Below are 17,030 nucleotides of genomic sequence, written 5' to 3'. Positions count from 1 at the left end.
ATATACTTTCTTGGGCCAAATAAAGCATAATTCCATGTAAATGTGTTAGCGTATGGGGCTCCCTTGGAAGCTGGGTGTGTGTGAGTGTAAACTTGGTTGGGAACAGGGCATCATTACTCTAAAGTAGTTCTAGCCAATCTTTTGTTTTCGGCTTGTCCCGAGGATGGGTGAGCGTCCCCAGACCAAGCGGCCAGTCTGTCTCTAGGCGGCAGCTAGGTCGGCCGCCGGGCCTCTTGGGGGCCGCGGAGGGCGCCTCCCTCAGCCCCAGTTCCAGGAGACCAGGGCCGGCGGCGATAAGTGCTGGTATGCTGGGAAGAAGCTCAGGGAAGCGGCAGGAGGGAAGGCCGGGTAGCGCTGCAGGCCGAGCGCGCTCTGCGGGTCCTGCGCCGCCGGGCCGCGGCAGCCTTGGCACGCCTTGCCGTCCCGCACCAGCACCGGCACCACCACCCTGCGCAGCAGCGGCGCCTCCCCGGGCGCGGCCGGCCCGCCGCCCTTGGCCCGCTTCATCTTGTAGCGGTGGTTCTGGAACCAGATCTTGACCTGGGTGGGCGTCAGGCGCAGCACTTGGGCCAGCTGCTCGCGCTCGGGTGCCGACAGGTAGCGCTGCTGCCGGAAGCGCCGCTCTAGCGCCAGCGTCTGGGCCTTGGAGAACAGCACCCGCCGCTTCTTCTTCTTCTCCTCTTCCTCCTCCTCCTCGGCCTGAGCCGCGGCAGCAGCGGGGCGCGATCGGGTCTCGGGGCCGCTCTCGTCGGAAGCTGCAGAAGGAGACGCAGGGAACGGAGAAGAAAGAAAGGCGGTCAAAAAAGCCCGGAAGGGCGCGATTCACAGGCATCTACCCGTGTGCAGGGCATATAACGCGCTCCCACGACCTGCCCACCGGTCTCTGCAGATTCGCCAAAATCCCACTTTATGCATCTCTAAGAAGCACCGTAAAGAAATTTGGGACCGGAGTTTCCCAACGAAGAAGGGACTTTGGCTTGTTAATTACATTGAAATCTGCCTTGCCCACCGACAGCCCTTGAGACTGAGCAGATGAAACGAATCAATTGGTCTCTTAGCGCACAATCCGACAAAAATCCCAACAACTGTCTGTCCTTCGGGAGAACTAGGTGCAGGAACCCTAAGACTGCAGCTATTGACTTTTTAAAAAACTGTTTTGATTTAATTAAAAGGCTCAGTGTGGTAAACAGCAGTACTGCAGCCCAAGCTTTGCTCGCAACCTGAATTCAATCCTGGCGGAAGCCGGGTTCGTATAGCGAGCTCAAGGTTGACTCATCCTTCCATCCTTCCCAGGTCGGTAAAATGAGTACCCAGTTTTCTAGGGGTAAAGTGTAGATGTCTGGGGAAGGCGATGGCAATCCACCCCTAAAAAGTCTGCCAAGAAAAGGTCGTGATGCGTCGTCCCCCCATGGGTCAGTAATGACTGGATGCTTGCACCTTTACCTTTTTAAAGCCATCCTTTGGGGATATTAAAATACACGTATAAGCGGTAGCTAATACCTACCTATAAGGATGTAACCAACATATTTGTAGCGATCGTTGAAAAGACAGATGGGGAAGAAACGTATTAAATGAGAAATCCACAACTATGGGAGATTTCTCCGCCCTGCCTCCCCTCCCCTCCAATTCCAGGGGCTAGCTTAGTCACTGTTCTCAGGAGTTCTGATCTATCTTAGAACTGCTCCCTGAGCCCCTCCCCCAAAGCAGCCCAGTGGAAGAAGGAGAGGAACAATCGCGGTGATTCCGGCATGGTAAAAGTCGGTGGGTGGAATTGGGTATCTGATCGCATCAACGGTCCTAGGAATGGGACCGATGGGTGTGTAGTGGTGCTGCCTGGTTCGGTTGGGGCACATGTGATATGGCTCTAGAACCCATGGTGACGTCTTTGTGTCCCAGTAGGACTGCCCAGCATTCAAAGGCGAATATTGAGGCGCTTCCAAGTGGCATATGAGCAAGAGGGAAATCATCTGCAGGGCCCAGGTAGGAGACAAGACTGGCTTCCTGGGATTTATGACCCAATGAACAGGCCTCACCAGTGTACCATTGTTTTCTGAAAAGCACATTGGAGGTCTGCGCTGCATCTGCCGCTATAAATGCGATCTTGTCCTTTCTACAGTAAGAGCAAGATCCGGGTCCAATAGCACCTTAAAGACCATCTCGACTTCCAAAGTATTACCTTTCGAGAGTCAAAGTTCCCTTCCTTTTTCTACAGTCAAATATCTATATACTTGTCTTTCCTCTATGTTGTCATCTCAGGGTGGGAATAAGATGCAAGATTTGCTAAAAGTCCTGAAAGGCTGAAGTTTCTGAGATCTCTCTTCCTCTACTCTCGGGAAGATCGAGTAAAAGGATGAGGAAGGTAACTTCTGGCCTCTGGAGTAAAAATCCAACCGGCATAAAGGAAGGGGGGGGGGAACGCTGGCCACCGCCGCCTCACACTCCAGCCACCTCCTGTTTCGGGAGCTCGAACCACTGGCTCGAAGACAGGAAGCCAGATGGTGACTCGGAGGTAAAATGGGTCTGCTTTCACCTAAGGCCCCGATTTCCTACTCGCAGGGACTGCGTTGTTCGGTGCCAGGCTTCCCAGTAAGAGTCCGGCTCCACTAATGTGGAGAGGGAACACTTCGGGCTGAAATAATTCCCCAGCCCATGTTAAGCGGTGGCAGAGCTGAGTGCGTGCTAAAATGGAAGCAATGGGAGCGAAAGATGCGCGCTGTGCGCAGCTGAGGCCTGACCCTGAAATCCTAAAAACACTTTCCTGGATGTAAACCCCATTGAGTAGACCTGGACAGGATTCTGAGTAGGCTTGCTTAGGATTGGCCTCCAAATTTGATAAGTGCTAAGGACCAGTGTCACAAAGCTCGTAGCAACGCAATCCGCAGCAAGGCTTCCGATGGGATTTATCAGGGCGATCCAGAGTTACTCCCTTCTAAGTTCATTGAAGTCAAGGGGCTTTAAAGGATGTGACTCTGCTTAGCAGTGAAAGTGGACTGTGAATCCTACACATGGGAGCAGTCAGAGATGAATGATTTCTCATCCTCTCCGTCCACAATGTGAATGATGTAAAAAGGATCCTGTTGACTCACAATTATTTACATATACAAACAGAAGAGATTTAACATTGTTTTGGAGGCATTGCCTAAAGAAAAATAGAAAGCGAAACAACTGGAAAGCAGCAATTTTATGATATAATTTAGATTGTTCAGGGGTGCATTGAAGCTTGCTCCTTAAATGCGTTGGAGGGGGGATTAATTTATGAGTCCGAGAAAAAGAGATATGCAGCGAACAATATTACCTTGTTGCCAACACAACCTCTAGCACACACCTCATAACCGTAATATATATATATATATATAATTAGTATCGTCTCTGTAATCGTCTCCCCCCCCCACCCCACCCCAGGTAAAGTCCCTAACGTAACTCCCGGATTGCTGGTGTAATCTATTCGTTCGCTGCAAAAACCGTATACAAATTGTTTAAAACCCACGAGGAATCCTCTTTGGAGAAAACTCGGGAATTATTTTATAAATCGCTATCCAGACCCAGAAATATCCAAATAAAATTAACATCTAAGAAGGTGCACTGGTCAGTAAAAAATCGAGGCGGGGGAATCGCATGCTAGTATTGTAATGCTTTAAGCTTTGGGATCGTAATGCTTTGAGCACATATGCTGCAACAAACGCTCACAGGGTTATGCATCAATCCACGCTGTATCCGTTTATACTGGGCAATATATTAAGCGAACGAAACATACCTACTAATTACAAACTATGATTGGAAGAAGGACGATATTTCAAGATTCTGCCAAGAGTGGAAATATATTTCTGTTGCGGTTTGTGATTTTAGATATATAAATATAATTATAGGCGCGTATATGCTGACTGCGCCTATTTAAAGGGAGTCTAATATCCAGCTCAATTAGATCCTCCCCCCCCCTCGCTCTTCATTTGCGCTTAAGGGGCATTGAGAGGCGGTTTACAAGCCAGACCGCGGAATAACATCCCCACCACCACCTTCACGCCTCCTCTGCTTGTTCACCTGGAGCCGCTCAGAGCCCCCCCCCCCCCTCTTTCGGCCTCCCATTCCCAAGCCTTCCGCCTGCTCGTCTCTAACATCGCCGCCCTTCTCCCGTGCAGGTCTTCTCCCCGAGCCCTCCAGGCCAGACCCGAAGGCGTTCCCCTCCGCTGGGCCTGCGTACCCCCCCCCCCACTCACAGAGGTAGTGGCTCCTGTCGCTTTCCATCCACTCCCGGTACGGGGAGCCGCCGTAGCGCTCGGCCGACTCCTTGGGGCCGTCGCCTTCGGGCTCGGGTAAATCCAAAAGGCTCCGCACGGTGAAGCTGATCCTGCCCACCGCGGCCATGGCGCGGGAAGGGGCCCCCCAGCCCGGAGCGGCGAGCTACTGGGCACCAGCCAGCCCCGGTGGCAGGCTCATCTCAGCCTCTCAGCCGGCGGGAGATTAGTGTCGCTTACCGCGGGGCTCCTGTTTATATCAACAGACCTCCCCGCCGTCAACACTGGCCGCTTTCAAACCGTCCCTGTCTATGGGATGCTAAGTACCTGAATTAGTCAAGTGCTAAAGCCCGAAGGGGAGGGGGCGACCTCCCCGCGCCCCCCTCCGCCCCCCCCCCCCCCAGCCAGCAGGAAGCGGCCTTCAGAGTTACAGATTCTGTCTGATTAGGCCAAAGTGGGGACAGATAATGGGGATTGTTCGCCCTGAATAACATCTTGGGTGGTATGTGGGGGACCAACAGCCGCCCTCGCCGCCCCCCCGCCCTTCTCTTCGCACACAAAGTGCATCCTCGCAGGAACATCCGCAGCGCTTGTCCGGGGCTTCTCGCTGGCTGCCTAGATTCTCTCCCGCCCCCCCCCCCTTCAGCCTTTTCAGGAGAATGCAAGAATTTATTCATTGTTTGTTTTATTCTCCGTGTTTGGGAACCACTTTGGGGTCGAAGCTACAAGTAGCCAGCCCAGATTCTTCTGTTTGAAAATAAAGAATGCGTGTGTGATTTCTCTTCATACCTCAAACGTTTGGGTTGGGTCCACAGGAAATTCCCTCTTCAGGGTTTTTTGCGGGGCAAGGGGGCTCTTGTCCAGCTGGAGGCCCCGTCCCTCTTTAGCCCTCGTGGCCCTGAGTACCCTTTACTTGGAAGTCAGCACCCTCAATAGCATCGGGACTTACCTTCAAGTAGGATTTAAGCCAAACCTCGTTAATCTAAACCTATTTAGGGTGAGATCCTCCATCGCAGTCCAGATTTACATGAGCTGTTTCCAGAATCAGAGGTGAACTGTATTCCTAAGCACGCTTACCTGAAAGGAAATTCTGCTGCCCTCAGTACCGCTGGGTGCCGTTCCCAGAAGGATCCCAGCGATTCCCCGGCACTGGTCTTCGCTGTCACACTAGATGGAAATCATCCAACCGCGGAGATTGAAAATGGTTTCGCCAGCGAAGCCTCATAGCAGTTAGAAGTCCTAGAGATGACGCTTCCGTTTGGCGGGTTGCCTGACAGATTTTCAGCCGGTGGAGAGATAGGGAAAAGGGTAGGAGGGAAAGGGAGAGGTTTTAACATTAGTTTAATTCAGTCGCATCATCTCTGACCATTTCTCCTCTGGCATACACGAAAATAAACCACACAGAGCAGGCCGGTTTCGATTAAGCACAGGAGACAGGAAGCACGAAGTCTAAACAACATATTTAGAGAGTCACCATAATTCTTTAGAAAGCTGCCCCTTCTTCGCAGGTGGTTGCTGCTCTAGAAAAGGAGGGGGTCACGCAGCGTCCGGCTAGGCTCCAAGAAGGCAGGCATCGCCCGGGCTGATGCTAAGCGACAGTCTCCGGCGCACACCTGAGGCTCTCATCTCGGGAGCCGCTCATTTGAGGAAGCCCAGGAGAACTTACGCTTCATGTCTGCTCTTATTTAAGATGCCTCAGGATCCCACTTAGTTTCAGATACAGGCAGTTTTCTTGGCAGTCAGGTGGTTTTTTTACCCCAATGAAGAGCAATTCTGCCAGTGGCTTGTGGTGGTTAGAGAGCTGGAGACCTGAGTTCAAATCCTCACTCCAGCAAGGCGTTCGCTGGGTGATCTTGGAGCAGCCAGTCCTTCTCAGCCTAACCAGTCTCAGGAAGGGAAAGGAGGACGAGAGAACCACGTACATTCAAACCCCCTCCCCTTTTCTTGGAGAAAGATTGAGGTTAAATTTACAAGATGGACAGATTTCATTTTTTAAAGGGCAAAATATATTAAGAGGAAGATAAAGGGGTTTTGATGAACTATGAACTGGCAGTCCGGAGGGAATGTTCAGCCGCAGAACTGAATGACGGATATGGCAACTTTGTAATACGCAAACATTGAGACTGTTCACCCGCTTCGGCATTCCTGAGAGAGCGTGGATAACTTTAGCTTTAAATAAGGCTGTATTTGGACAATACAGAGAACAGCACAGGCTTCGCATGAATGTTTATCCTAGAGGGCATAAGGTTATGGATGACGCCAGTTTTTAAATATTTAAAATTATATCAAAGTGAAATCGATAGCAGGCAGTTCACGGAACAGCCGTGAGCGAGGCACTGTGTCCTGCCACAGAGTTACATTTTGTCGGTCCGAGACCCTTCCGAACTGATTCGGTGCTTGTTGGGCCTGGGGAGCTGTGTCCAGCCAAGACAGCCCCAAGCCAGCTCCACTTGCACTACGTTGCAGGGCGAGTGGTCCCAGTTGACGTAGAGGGGGCCAGGGAGGCAGGCGCATTAGGGGTCTGTCAGATGCCTCCCTTGCCCGGGCGAAGTGAGACCCTCTGGTCGAGCAGTTGGGCCCTAGATAGTTAGCAGCATCCCAACTGGAATCCTGACGCCGGAGGAATCAACCAATGAGGCACGTTTCCAGATCCATTGTTTAAACAGTCATTCATGAACGAATGGATGAACGAGTGAATTTTTCTTCTGTAATCCCGGGCATTTGTTTCTTTCCATGCTAGTCGATTTGTCTGTAATATCCATTCCGGATGTGATGATGAGCGTTTGGAGACTCCTGCATGGAAAGCTGGGATACAAATATTTTAATCAAGAAAGAAATCCTAGAGGAGCTGATGTCAACAAAACTGATTTCCGCCTAAACCCATCTGGTTGGAAGACTTCGGTTGCAATCCGAATACCCGTTTGCTTACATTCAGTGAACTCTGGGTTTAGAATAGAGCTACCAAACATATAGGCCGCAATCCACTACAGGCTGGTTTATGCATTCACAACCAAGCGAAATTGCTGAGGTTTAGCAGCATGTCTCTCTGTTCTGGATTGTGGCCTGGTATCTAAGATCACAACCCAGTTAAGACAAAACAAATCCAGCGGTGAATGGGCGCAATCCTACATATTTTAGTGTAACTAGACTGACCCTTGATTGGCCAGCTGGTTTCATTCAATTTAAAAATCAGATATCTGATTGGTCAGTTTAAACACTCTCCCTGCCGGATTAAATGAGATTTGCTTCAATTTATACCCTGAATTCTCTCCGATGGGGATCCAAAGTGGCTTATATAATGCTCCTCTTTTCCCTTTCCACTCACAACAACCCTGTGAGGTAGGTTAGCCTGAGAGAGTGTGACTGACCCAAGGGCAACCAGCAGGCTTCCACAGCAGTGCGGGGAATGCAATCTGGGTCGCCTAGATCCTAGTCAGTCACTGTAGTCACACCAAACAGGCGCTCTGTATTTTGCAGTCTATTTTATGCTGTAGATTATTTGAAGCCGATATTAATCCCAGGCTGCTCCATTGCCTTCTATTTGTATTGCCTTCCTTACTAAACTAGAGAACCAGTATGGTGTAATGATTATAGCTGGGTCTGGGAAGAGCCATGTTCAAAATCCCAGTTTGCCATGAAAATTGGGGCACCTAATCTACGTAACAAGGAGGATAAACCAGAGACTGGGAGAACAGTGCATGTCACCCTGGGCTCCTTGGAGGAAGAATGAGATTTTAAAGAAGGCAATAAATTCATAATCTTAGTAACTGATTTGGGTTTTTTTGGCTTAACTGATTGATTGCACATGTTTTAATGAAATGAAAAGACTCTCTTGGACCGCACACATCCCCCAGGCAGTGCAATCCTCGTCTCAGTGGGAAAAACTCCACGGATTACAATGGGACGTGCAGAATGTACCCACCTGCTGAAGCTGACATGCAAAATATTCGTAGGGTGACATTAGGTAATGTTGCTAATATAGCATGAGAATTCCGTGGGCTTAATCTTCTTTTGCAGCCTGCCTATTGAAAGGACTTTCACTGGGGGAGGGCTCGAAACCCTAGGTTTTCTGTACAATCTTAAACTTAGAAGGATACAGCTCTGCTTAAGAGTGCACCGATTACATATCGTAAACATGGAGCCAGATGTGCGCTATTTTTTTTTTTACTGGACCCCGTAGGTTGGAATGCATTTGGCAGAGGCGCGTGCGCAGCCCAGCTGGACTGCATTAATAACATCCCAAAGTCCCACTCTTCCTAGTGTTCCAGCAGTTCATCGTCTGCGATCTGACACTGTATGTCGGCAAGTAAATGAGAACCATAATGCCTGTGGGACGTGGCCCTACACTGTCCCACAAATTAACACATCCTGAATCTCCCCTAGCTAAGGATATTCTTAAATCTGGTCCTCACCGGCGGCAAGAATGAGGTTCCCAATCCTGCGGTTGTGGAAGGAGTCATATTTCTGTGGGCTCCTCTACAGTAAAAATAAAAACATTGGAGGCCAAAAAAAAACTAATAAAGCGGTGAGGGGGAGGGTCTGGGCTAGATTCTTCCTCCTTAAAATGGTGGGCTTTTTGTATACTTGCGGGGTATTTTTTTTTCTAAACTAGGGCATTTAGAAAATAGCTCCCCATTCTGCAGCAGGTATAGATGAGGGCTTGGTTTATAAAACATGTTTAATGTACCTTGCTTCACAATTTTGGGTCTAATGCTCACAGATGACAGCCGAGACTGGTCAGCATGCGGATGGGCCTTTCAAATGGCGGCTCTTTATTCGTTAAGAAGCTAAAATTTAAAACAGAAGTCCGGTGGCACCTTAAATACTAACATTTATTCCAGATTGCGCTTTCCTGAGTCAGTTTCCCTGACAGCGTGTTTGCTATGCGTGCAGATTTATTTGTTCACTTACAAACATATATGCTGTAAGGAGGGGCATCCAGACATATACCTCCCCCGTTCGCAACTGCAGCCTGAAGGGACATATTCCAGATACAGATTTGTGATTGCAGCTGTTGTCTGTTGGTGCGAACTTGATTTTCCTCTTCTGCATGCCGGCAACAGTTATTAGCATTCCTGTTACAAAGTTACAGAGGTGGGAGTGGGGGGGGAAAGTGGGGGGGGGTTATTAAAGACATCCCTTCGTGATCAGTAATCCGAGAAGGGCCCAAGCTTGATTCTTGGCATGCTTTCTCCTTGGGGCTTTCAAGGGCTGGAGCCTTATTGGCCGTGGTAGGCCAGGTAACAACGCGATACAACTAAAGGGTGTAGCCTAGGACTAGTCTCACTAACTATATTGTTGCAAACTCCTGGCAAAGGATCTATCAACCAAACATTTAATATATATTTTCCAATTTTATAAGAAAGTGCAAAGTGCTATAAGTGTAATCAAAGAATCAATATATACAATAATTGAACAGTAATACCATCATACAACTATAATACATAATTCATACAAATAGTAATACATCCTGTTATTGTTACAGCCGGTGTCTGATGCTGATATACAACTGATGGAATTATCTAGGGAAGACTTGAACAACTCAGTTCGTTAGTCCATAAAAGGTGTAAGTGCTATGAATGTTGAGGTAGATAATATCCGAGTAGTCAATAAAGTGCAAAGGCAGTCTTCAGAAAATCATGCTGCATTGATCATTTCTTCATGCACCAGCCTCCACGCCCTACAGATTATTGGCCATATCTGTTTCGTATAATAATGCTTTTTCAAGGGCTGACAATAAACTACAGTCATTCCTCTGTATGTTTCCATCAGACCCAGTCGGCTACTCTCTCCAGCGAACAATCATTTCTAACCCAGAAACTATTGTTCGCTGGAGAGAGTAACCGACTGGGTCTGATGGAAACGTGATACAGAGGAATGACTGTAGACTGCAGCATGATTTTCTGAAGACTGCCTTTGCACTTTATTGACTACTCCGATATTATCTGCCTCAACATTCATAGCACTTACACCTTTTATGGACTAACGAACTGAGTTGTTCAAGTCTTCCCTAGATAATTCCATCAGTTGTATATCAGCATCAGATACCGGCTGTAACAATAACAGGATGTATTAATATTTGTATGAATTACGTGGTAGGCCAGGTGCCAACGGGAGAGGGAACCTGTCTAACCCGGCAAACCTAAATAGAATTACTCTGCTTAGAACGGCGCAGTTAAACTCACAGTATGCATTCGAGGAAAAGGAGGGATGAAAGGCCAGACTCTGAGAATGTCTGAGGGGTGGGAAGGTGAGAGAGGAGCGATAGAAAAGCAGCAGGAAAAGGGAAGCCAAGAAATGCATCGCCCAAGACGAGGGGGAGCTTGAGGCAGAGGGAAGCATCCGGGCAAGCCAGAAGGGAAGATTCGTCCAAGAGGCATGACTGAATGCACGTGGAAGAGATGGCTGAGGGAGGAGGGCGAGAGTAAACAAGGCGCAGGGAGGAAGCAAGCCAAGGACCCGGAGATCCATCGGAGTCACTATTCGGTTCAAATGAAGTCTTTGGAGAGAAACAGAGTCCCCTGGTTACACACAATAGAAAAGAGTCCTTTAAGTAGCACCGTTACGACTAACCAACTTTACTGTAGCATAAGCTTTCGAGAATCACAGTTCTCTTCGTCAGATGCATCTGTCGAAGAGAACTGTGATTCTCGAAAGCTTATGCTATAGTAAAGTTGGGTAGTCTTAAAGGCGCTACTGGATTCTTTTCTATTTTGCTACTACAGACTAACACGGCTAACTCCTCAGGATCTATGACCTTGGTTATACCGTATTGATCTATGGATGAGAGAGAAACTTCCCCAGGGGGAGGGAGGTGGTTTGCACAGAGCATCAAGGTACCCCAAGAGATTACACAGGGAATATTCGTCATAATTCCTTGTGAGGAAGATCCATGAAGCACTGCCGACACTCAAACAATCTCCCTCACTCCTATTCAGATAAACCCCGAGTTGGTCAAGTCACTCTTTTGCCCAGTTATCTTCGGAACATGTCCACTGGGCGGTTCTGAAAGAAGTTATTTTTGGTCACCCAACATATTTAGGAGATTTTTTTAAATTTATAGAGTGCATTTCCCCAACAGCGTGCACATGGAGTCCAAAACAGTTAAAAGCATAATTAGTACATAACAACACTCATATACCACTCTTCTAGACAGATTAGCGCCTCATCCAGAGGAGTGAACAAGTTAGTGTTATTATCATCCCCACAATAGCTGGGGAGCTGAGGCTGAGAGGAGAGGCTTAGCCAAGGCCACCTACTGAGCTCATTGCCTAAGTGGGATTCGAACCAGAAGAGTGCTGATTCGCAGCGCATCCACTTAACCAACGTGCTACTGCATCTGTCTGCTGCAAGGTAATAATAAAAATCCGGTATTTTAGTCCCACAACCAAGCTAAGAGCAGCTCGATCCCTTCTTGCCCTTTGGCATGATCTAGTCTGGGTCATAACGAGGACCTGGTGAGTTAGAGTAAAGAGCAATCTACTACATTCTGCTGCACGCAAGAGCCAAGCAGATGCCCCTGCAGGCCTCCCAGGAGGACAGGGAGGCCAAAGTCTCCTCCAGCTGGTTTTCACTGGTGCCAGCTCCTCGGCTCATCTGTTTGAGAGGCGTCTTAGAACTGACGCTTGTATAATGAAAGAGCCAGTTCTTACATCCAGGAGCCGGGATGTAAGAACAAGCACCCTTAGCCCCTTTATCTTAAGGACAGAGGGGTGGTTGAGGTCCCAGCATAAGGAGCCCGAGGCATTATTTCAGCGAGGCTCGGGTCCAGTGGCACCTTAAAGACCAAAAGATTTCCAGGGAATAAGCTTTCCAGAGCCAAAGCTCCCTTCGTCAGAAACCCTGAAGACCTTGTTGGTCTTGAAGGCGCCACTGGGCCCGAGTCTTAGGCCTCGTTGAAATCCAAGGCCCGATATTGTTAAGGGGGCGGAGGGGTGGGGCGGGTCACGCTTCTGCCTGGAGGCGTTTTGATCGCAGGCGCCTTTCCTCGGAGCAACCCACTGGATCCGACCCGGAGGCTCGCTCTGCTCTGCGCAACGGCGTTCCGGGGTCCCTTTGGAGGCAGGTTCCAGACAGGCCTAGATCTGAGCGCGGGAGGGGCAGGATTACTGCTTTAATCTCCTGCGTGCCTCGATTCCCATCTCGCTCTGCAAACAGCCTCCCAGCGCAACTATTATGCGGCGCTGCGCTTCGTGCCGCCCCTCCTGCTCCGGGCCCCCCTCGAGCTGCCCGGCTGAAAATGTAAATAGAGCAATAATGGCAAGGGCGGAGGCCCCCCGAGCTCTGTCTCCGGGGCTGATTTGTGGCCCGGAGGAGCCGCGACTGGGGCTCCAGTTGGCCAACTTCCTGCATATTTCTTCGAGGCCGGACAGGCTCTTCATAAAAGATTCCCAGGCCGCGATTATTGGAGCCACCTATCAAGCGTGCCCGGGACAGTCGCTGCCCCCGCTCCCTCCCCTGCCCTCCCCTGGTTCCTAGATCAGCCTCCCCGGCGTCCTGGGTGGTCGGTCCGCGGGGAACACAAATGCATGCCAACTGCTAGCCTGTGAACAAAGGGGGAATGTAGCCCTGTGTCCTGGACCTGTTGGGAGCATTTGTTCCAGTCAAGATTTTGCATTTGTTCAGATGGGGAATAATAGGTGATTGACGCCTCCTGACAATGTGCTTTAGCTCTCCGGGATAAATCGGAGCTTGTTTCTTGTTGTCATGGTTTTCAATTGGGTTCAATGGGATTTGAACCACTATCGACTCTGCTTTACGTCTACTGCAGCCTACTCCATACAAATTTATTAGTTATGTCTTTTTAAATGAGATTAAATGGAAACGACTTCAGGGAGACAACCCACGGCGTAGGCAGAGGCCTCGGGGCGCCCAACTGCATTTGAACGGCGGTTTAGGGGTGTGTTATGAATACAGCAGTGGAAGCGCGATCCCCGAGGCAAGTAAGCCGAAGTGCTTAGATCTTTTATGCCTCTTTGCTTCTAGAAAAGAGAATAGGGTGGTGGCGGCACAGAATCGGTCTGAGTCCAAGTCTATGGTATGCACGGATTTAAATCCAAATCGATTTCAATCCGACTAGACTATAGAACTCAGCGACCCAGTAGAATTCAGACCCCCGCCAAGCTTTATATTTGCCCACAAATAAAAGGCCCAGAAACATCCTTAAAACCTAGATCTTGAAAACACAGGTCTAGTCTGGAGCACACAGGCCGCTTTGCAGCCAGGAGCAGGAGGCCCCTATAAGCCACTTTCCTGCCGCACTGGCTGCGGTCCACGATCTATGTGGGCCTTTGTATAATCCCGCATGGCCAGGCGAATGTAGGGCGGATCACCGAGGCTAAGGAGGGTTTGGCGCGGAGTGCTCAGGCCGCATTCATGCCTCCCTCCTTTCTCACCCCCCAGTCAGCCAACAAAGGTTCCTATAAAGCATCTCGACCCTGAAGCCAAACCGTTCCCGGCTGCTACTGAGGGGGTTTGAAGCACCGAAAGACAAAGTACTGGAGGTAGCAAGGTTTGCCAAGGACTCTCCGGAGAAAGTTGGGCTCTTTTGGAAACGTTGCAAGAGGAGGGGGAAAAGTCAGGAGAGAAAGTCTCTCCTTCTGTGACCTCTCTTAGCCTTTTAATCTATTGAATATCCTAAGCCCACAGCGCTGTGTAGAAATAAGTAAATGGTCCTCGTCAGCCCTGAAGAGCCCTTCAGTATCAAATATTTGCTCTTTCTCTTACGGTTTCTCTCCAGTGGCACCGAAAACGCTCCTCTTGCAGCCTCTGAGCGCGGCTGAGTACACCGACCTCTCACGAGCTCTTGGCGATGGCTGGTTGTGTGGGGGAAAGGTAATTCCCTCGGGCGGAGAGAGTGGGAATCGACCCAAATCTCGGGCTTTAAACGCAGCCTGCTGCAGGCCTGTCGCCAGAAACCGGGCGAGGGCCGGGGGTGGGCTGACGATGCCTGGAGAAATGGGGCAGAAAACGCCCTTTTCTCCCGGGAAAGCCAGAGCAGTGCCAACAGGGAGCCCGGAGTTTCGGTTAACACTAAAATGCCTTATTAGCGCTGGTTCGTTTTCCGCCACCCTTCGCAGGGCACTGGAAGGCGTTGCTTAGGGCTGAGAAGAATCCTGTCCTTGCGATTTCTCCTTCCTTGTCCCCAAACAAAAGGCCTCGACGCTTCCTTTAGAACCACAGAGCTGAAAATCCACGGAATCTCTTACAGCCCCTCCCACCAATGGTCCTGCGCTGCTTCCACATTCGGCTGGAAAATGTTCTGAGTTCGCTTTTGGGCCCTGCTTTCGCCTTAGTAGTGGCAAATAGGTGACAGGCCTCATTTGTGTCTAAGACGGGCCGCTTCCGACTGCAGCTGAGGGTGGGGGGGGGGATAACAGGACTAGATGCTTCTCCAGTACCTAAAAGAAAATAGCTCCCCACACACAGAAATCTAGCAGATCGGGCTGGACTAGAACTCTCCTTCCCATCGTCTAGCTTTCTGCTGCTTGTGATAACTAATCCTGATGGACGCACAGTTTTTTCTTTCTTTCTCTCTTTCTCTCTCATGGAGGGAACTAGATAAGCCCTTTTGCTGGTGTGAGTGAAGTGGTCTGGTATGCGAAAGCCGCAAAACACTTTCCTTTAAACTGTGATGACGATGTGAGTAGTATTGATAACATTGATGCCGCCCGGTAGCCAAACGCTTTGTGGTGAGAGGCCCCGAAAGGGAAGGGAGAAATGGACGGCCAACAGCCAGCACCTCCTGACCAGTCGGCGCAATATCTTTAGAGTGCTTAAACAGAATCACACCCTTCTAAAATCATGGATTAAAAAGGCTCAGGTTTGCATTGGTGATTGTATTAAATATTCGTATACAAACAATTTCAAAGACTGGCAAAATCACTAGCCGATTATGCTTGTTTGCTTGGCGATCCGTGTCTTTCAAACTAAGGCAGATGGACTTCGGGGACGAGGCTTGGGCATCTCGGCAGAGTTCGGGCGTCGCAGACAGCTGAGCACTTGAGGGGTGTGTGTGTGTGCGTTTCAAGGTACGCCTCCCTTAGCCTTGTTTCTAGTGTGTATTTGGTTGAATGTAGAGTTCAGAGCAATGGACAATTTCTCTAGGAAAGACCTGCACGGCCGAAATACAATCTCTTCGGAACGAGCCAAATGGGAATAACCCCACAAACAGCTTTTTTAAAAAGGGGAGGGTTCGTAAAGAGACACAAAACACTAGCCTAAAGACTTCGTTGTGTGTAAAGCGCCATAAATCGCATAAATCGCAGCCAATTTATGGCAACTTCGTTAGGTTTTCAAGATAAGAGACATTCAGGGGGTGGTTTGCCATTGCCTGCCTCTGCATAGGCCTTGGTCTTCCATGGTAGTATCTCATCCACGAACCAACCAGGGCCGACCCTGCTTAGCTTCTGAAAGCCTGTGAGAATGGGCTAGCCTGAGCCAGGTCCTGAGATTAGGTCAAGGTGGTCCCCTGTGCAAGCTCTGAGTCATTGATAACGACCCGTGGAAGGACATCCCATCAGGACGTTTTCTTGGCAGACTTTTTCCGAGGTGGTTTGCCATTGCCTTCTCCAGTCGTCTACACTCCCCCCCCCCCAGGAAACTCGGGTATGATGAGTCAACCTTGAGTTAATCTGAACCCGGCTTCAGCCAGGATCGAACTCAGGTCCTGAGCACAGCTTGGACTGCAGTGCTGCAGTTTACCACTCTGCGCCATGGGGCTCTCTAATGAGATTATTTGGAGGCAAATCCTTATAACGAAATGAAAGTTATTTCCACCAAAGGTGTTTGGAACTGGCGTGTACATTAGCACATTGAAGAATTTTGGTTAAGATTCCGATTCTGTTCCCACTTCTCGATTTATTTCAGTGGAATGTGCAAAAAAAAAGTGTTTTGCTGTCCAGTCTACATATCATTAGAATATGGATTGCACCCTGGGGACGCAGACCCACTGCACCCCTCTCCCCAAGCACATTTGCTCCCACTTTATTCACAGGGACTTGCTTTCAAGTAACTGGGCTAGCCTTGATTTGATGGTCTGTCTGCAAAAAGCCCATAAACGGTGACTTGGGGGGTCCCTTGGAAAAGCGACGCTTTCTCTGATCAAGAAAGGATAAGATCGAACTGCGAGGTTGCGGTTTGAAAAGGCTTGGCTTAGCAGAGTGATCCTAAACGTGTTAAACCGTTAGGACTGCTAGCTTTCATTGCCCGAGCTCTTCGGCTGAACTGTTGGTGGTCTCGCCGAAAGGTTAGTTAGAAGCCTGAGCCAAAGAAGTTGCCCGCCTTCTTCGGAGGCGTCAACAGTTCAGAGACAAACCATCCACTGCGTCTGGGAAGGGTCCCTGGCTTTTCTGCCCGGCGCTTTCTAATTTCATTATTCCTACCATCCCAAAGAAAGTAGCCGGAGATCTTTCTCTCAGTTTAAATCAATCTTGGCACTAAAATATTATTTTGAAGTTATTTTAGCAAAAAAATACAACTAAATAAGAGGCATCGAGTTTTTCGCCTTCATCCCTTTGATTTGTGGAAGCAGAGCTTTTAAATACCGGGGCGAGGGCCTGAATGCTTTCAGGATCGCTGAATTAAATTGGTTAATCCAATTGTTGATTGGATGCTTTTCTCTTTACCCCGCCCTATATGCCTTAGATGGGGAAGTCTGTGACGGTTGGTAACCAAGCAACGTACTTATTATGTCTTTATCCAATGTACCGGCCATTTGTCCATCATAAACACCCAAGGAGGCTACCTTGATCTCAATTTGCGCGCATAGGCAATGGCGTCCATTATCCTCGACCAATC

General features: G+C 49.3%; 1 protein-coding gene across 2 annotated transcripts; it reads right to left on the bottom strand.

The window, feature by feature from the left end:
* Nucleotides 1-258: 258 nt before the first annotated feature.
* On the bottom strand, nt 259-5,384 carry NKX2-8 (NK2 homeobox 8). Of its 2 annotated transcripts, none has more exons than XM_054972579.1 (2): nt 4,215-4,362; nt 259-755 (listed from the first exon to the last, which is right to left on the bottom strand). In XM_054972579.1, exons 1-2 carry the CDS (start codon nt 4,360-4,362, stop codon nt 259-261), a joined length of 645 nt encoding a protein of 214 aa, XP_054828554.1. The 2 variants fall into 2 exon arrangements, 1 of the variants encoding a protein (XP_054828554.1); XR_008596576.1 differs by lacking the exon at nt 4,215-4,362 and adding an exon at nt 5,310-5,384 and having other exon boundaries at nt 678-755.
* Nucleotides 5,385-17,030: the final 11,646 nt, after the last annotated feature.

The sequence above is a fragment of the Eublepharis macularius genome, chromosome 2, assembly GCF_028583425.1.
Source record: "Eublepharis macularius isolate TG4126 chromosome 2, MPM_Emac_v1.0, whole genome shotgun sequence".
Lineage (NCBI taxonomy): Eukaryota > Metazoa > Chordata > Lepidosauria > Squamata > Eublepharidae > Eublepharis > Eublepharis macularius.
The sequence above is the reverse complement of the archived record's forward strand: the minus strand, read 5'-3'. Positions and strand labels throughout refer to the sequence as shown.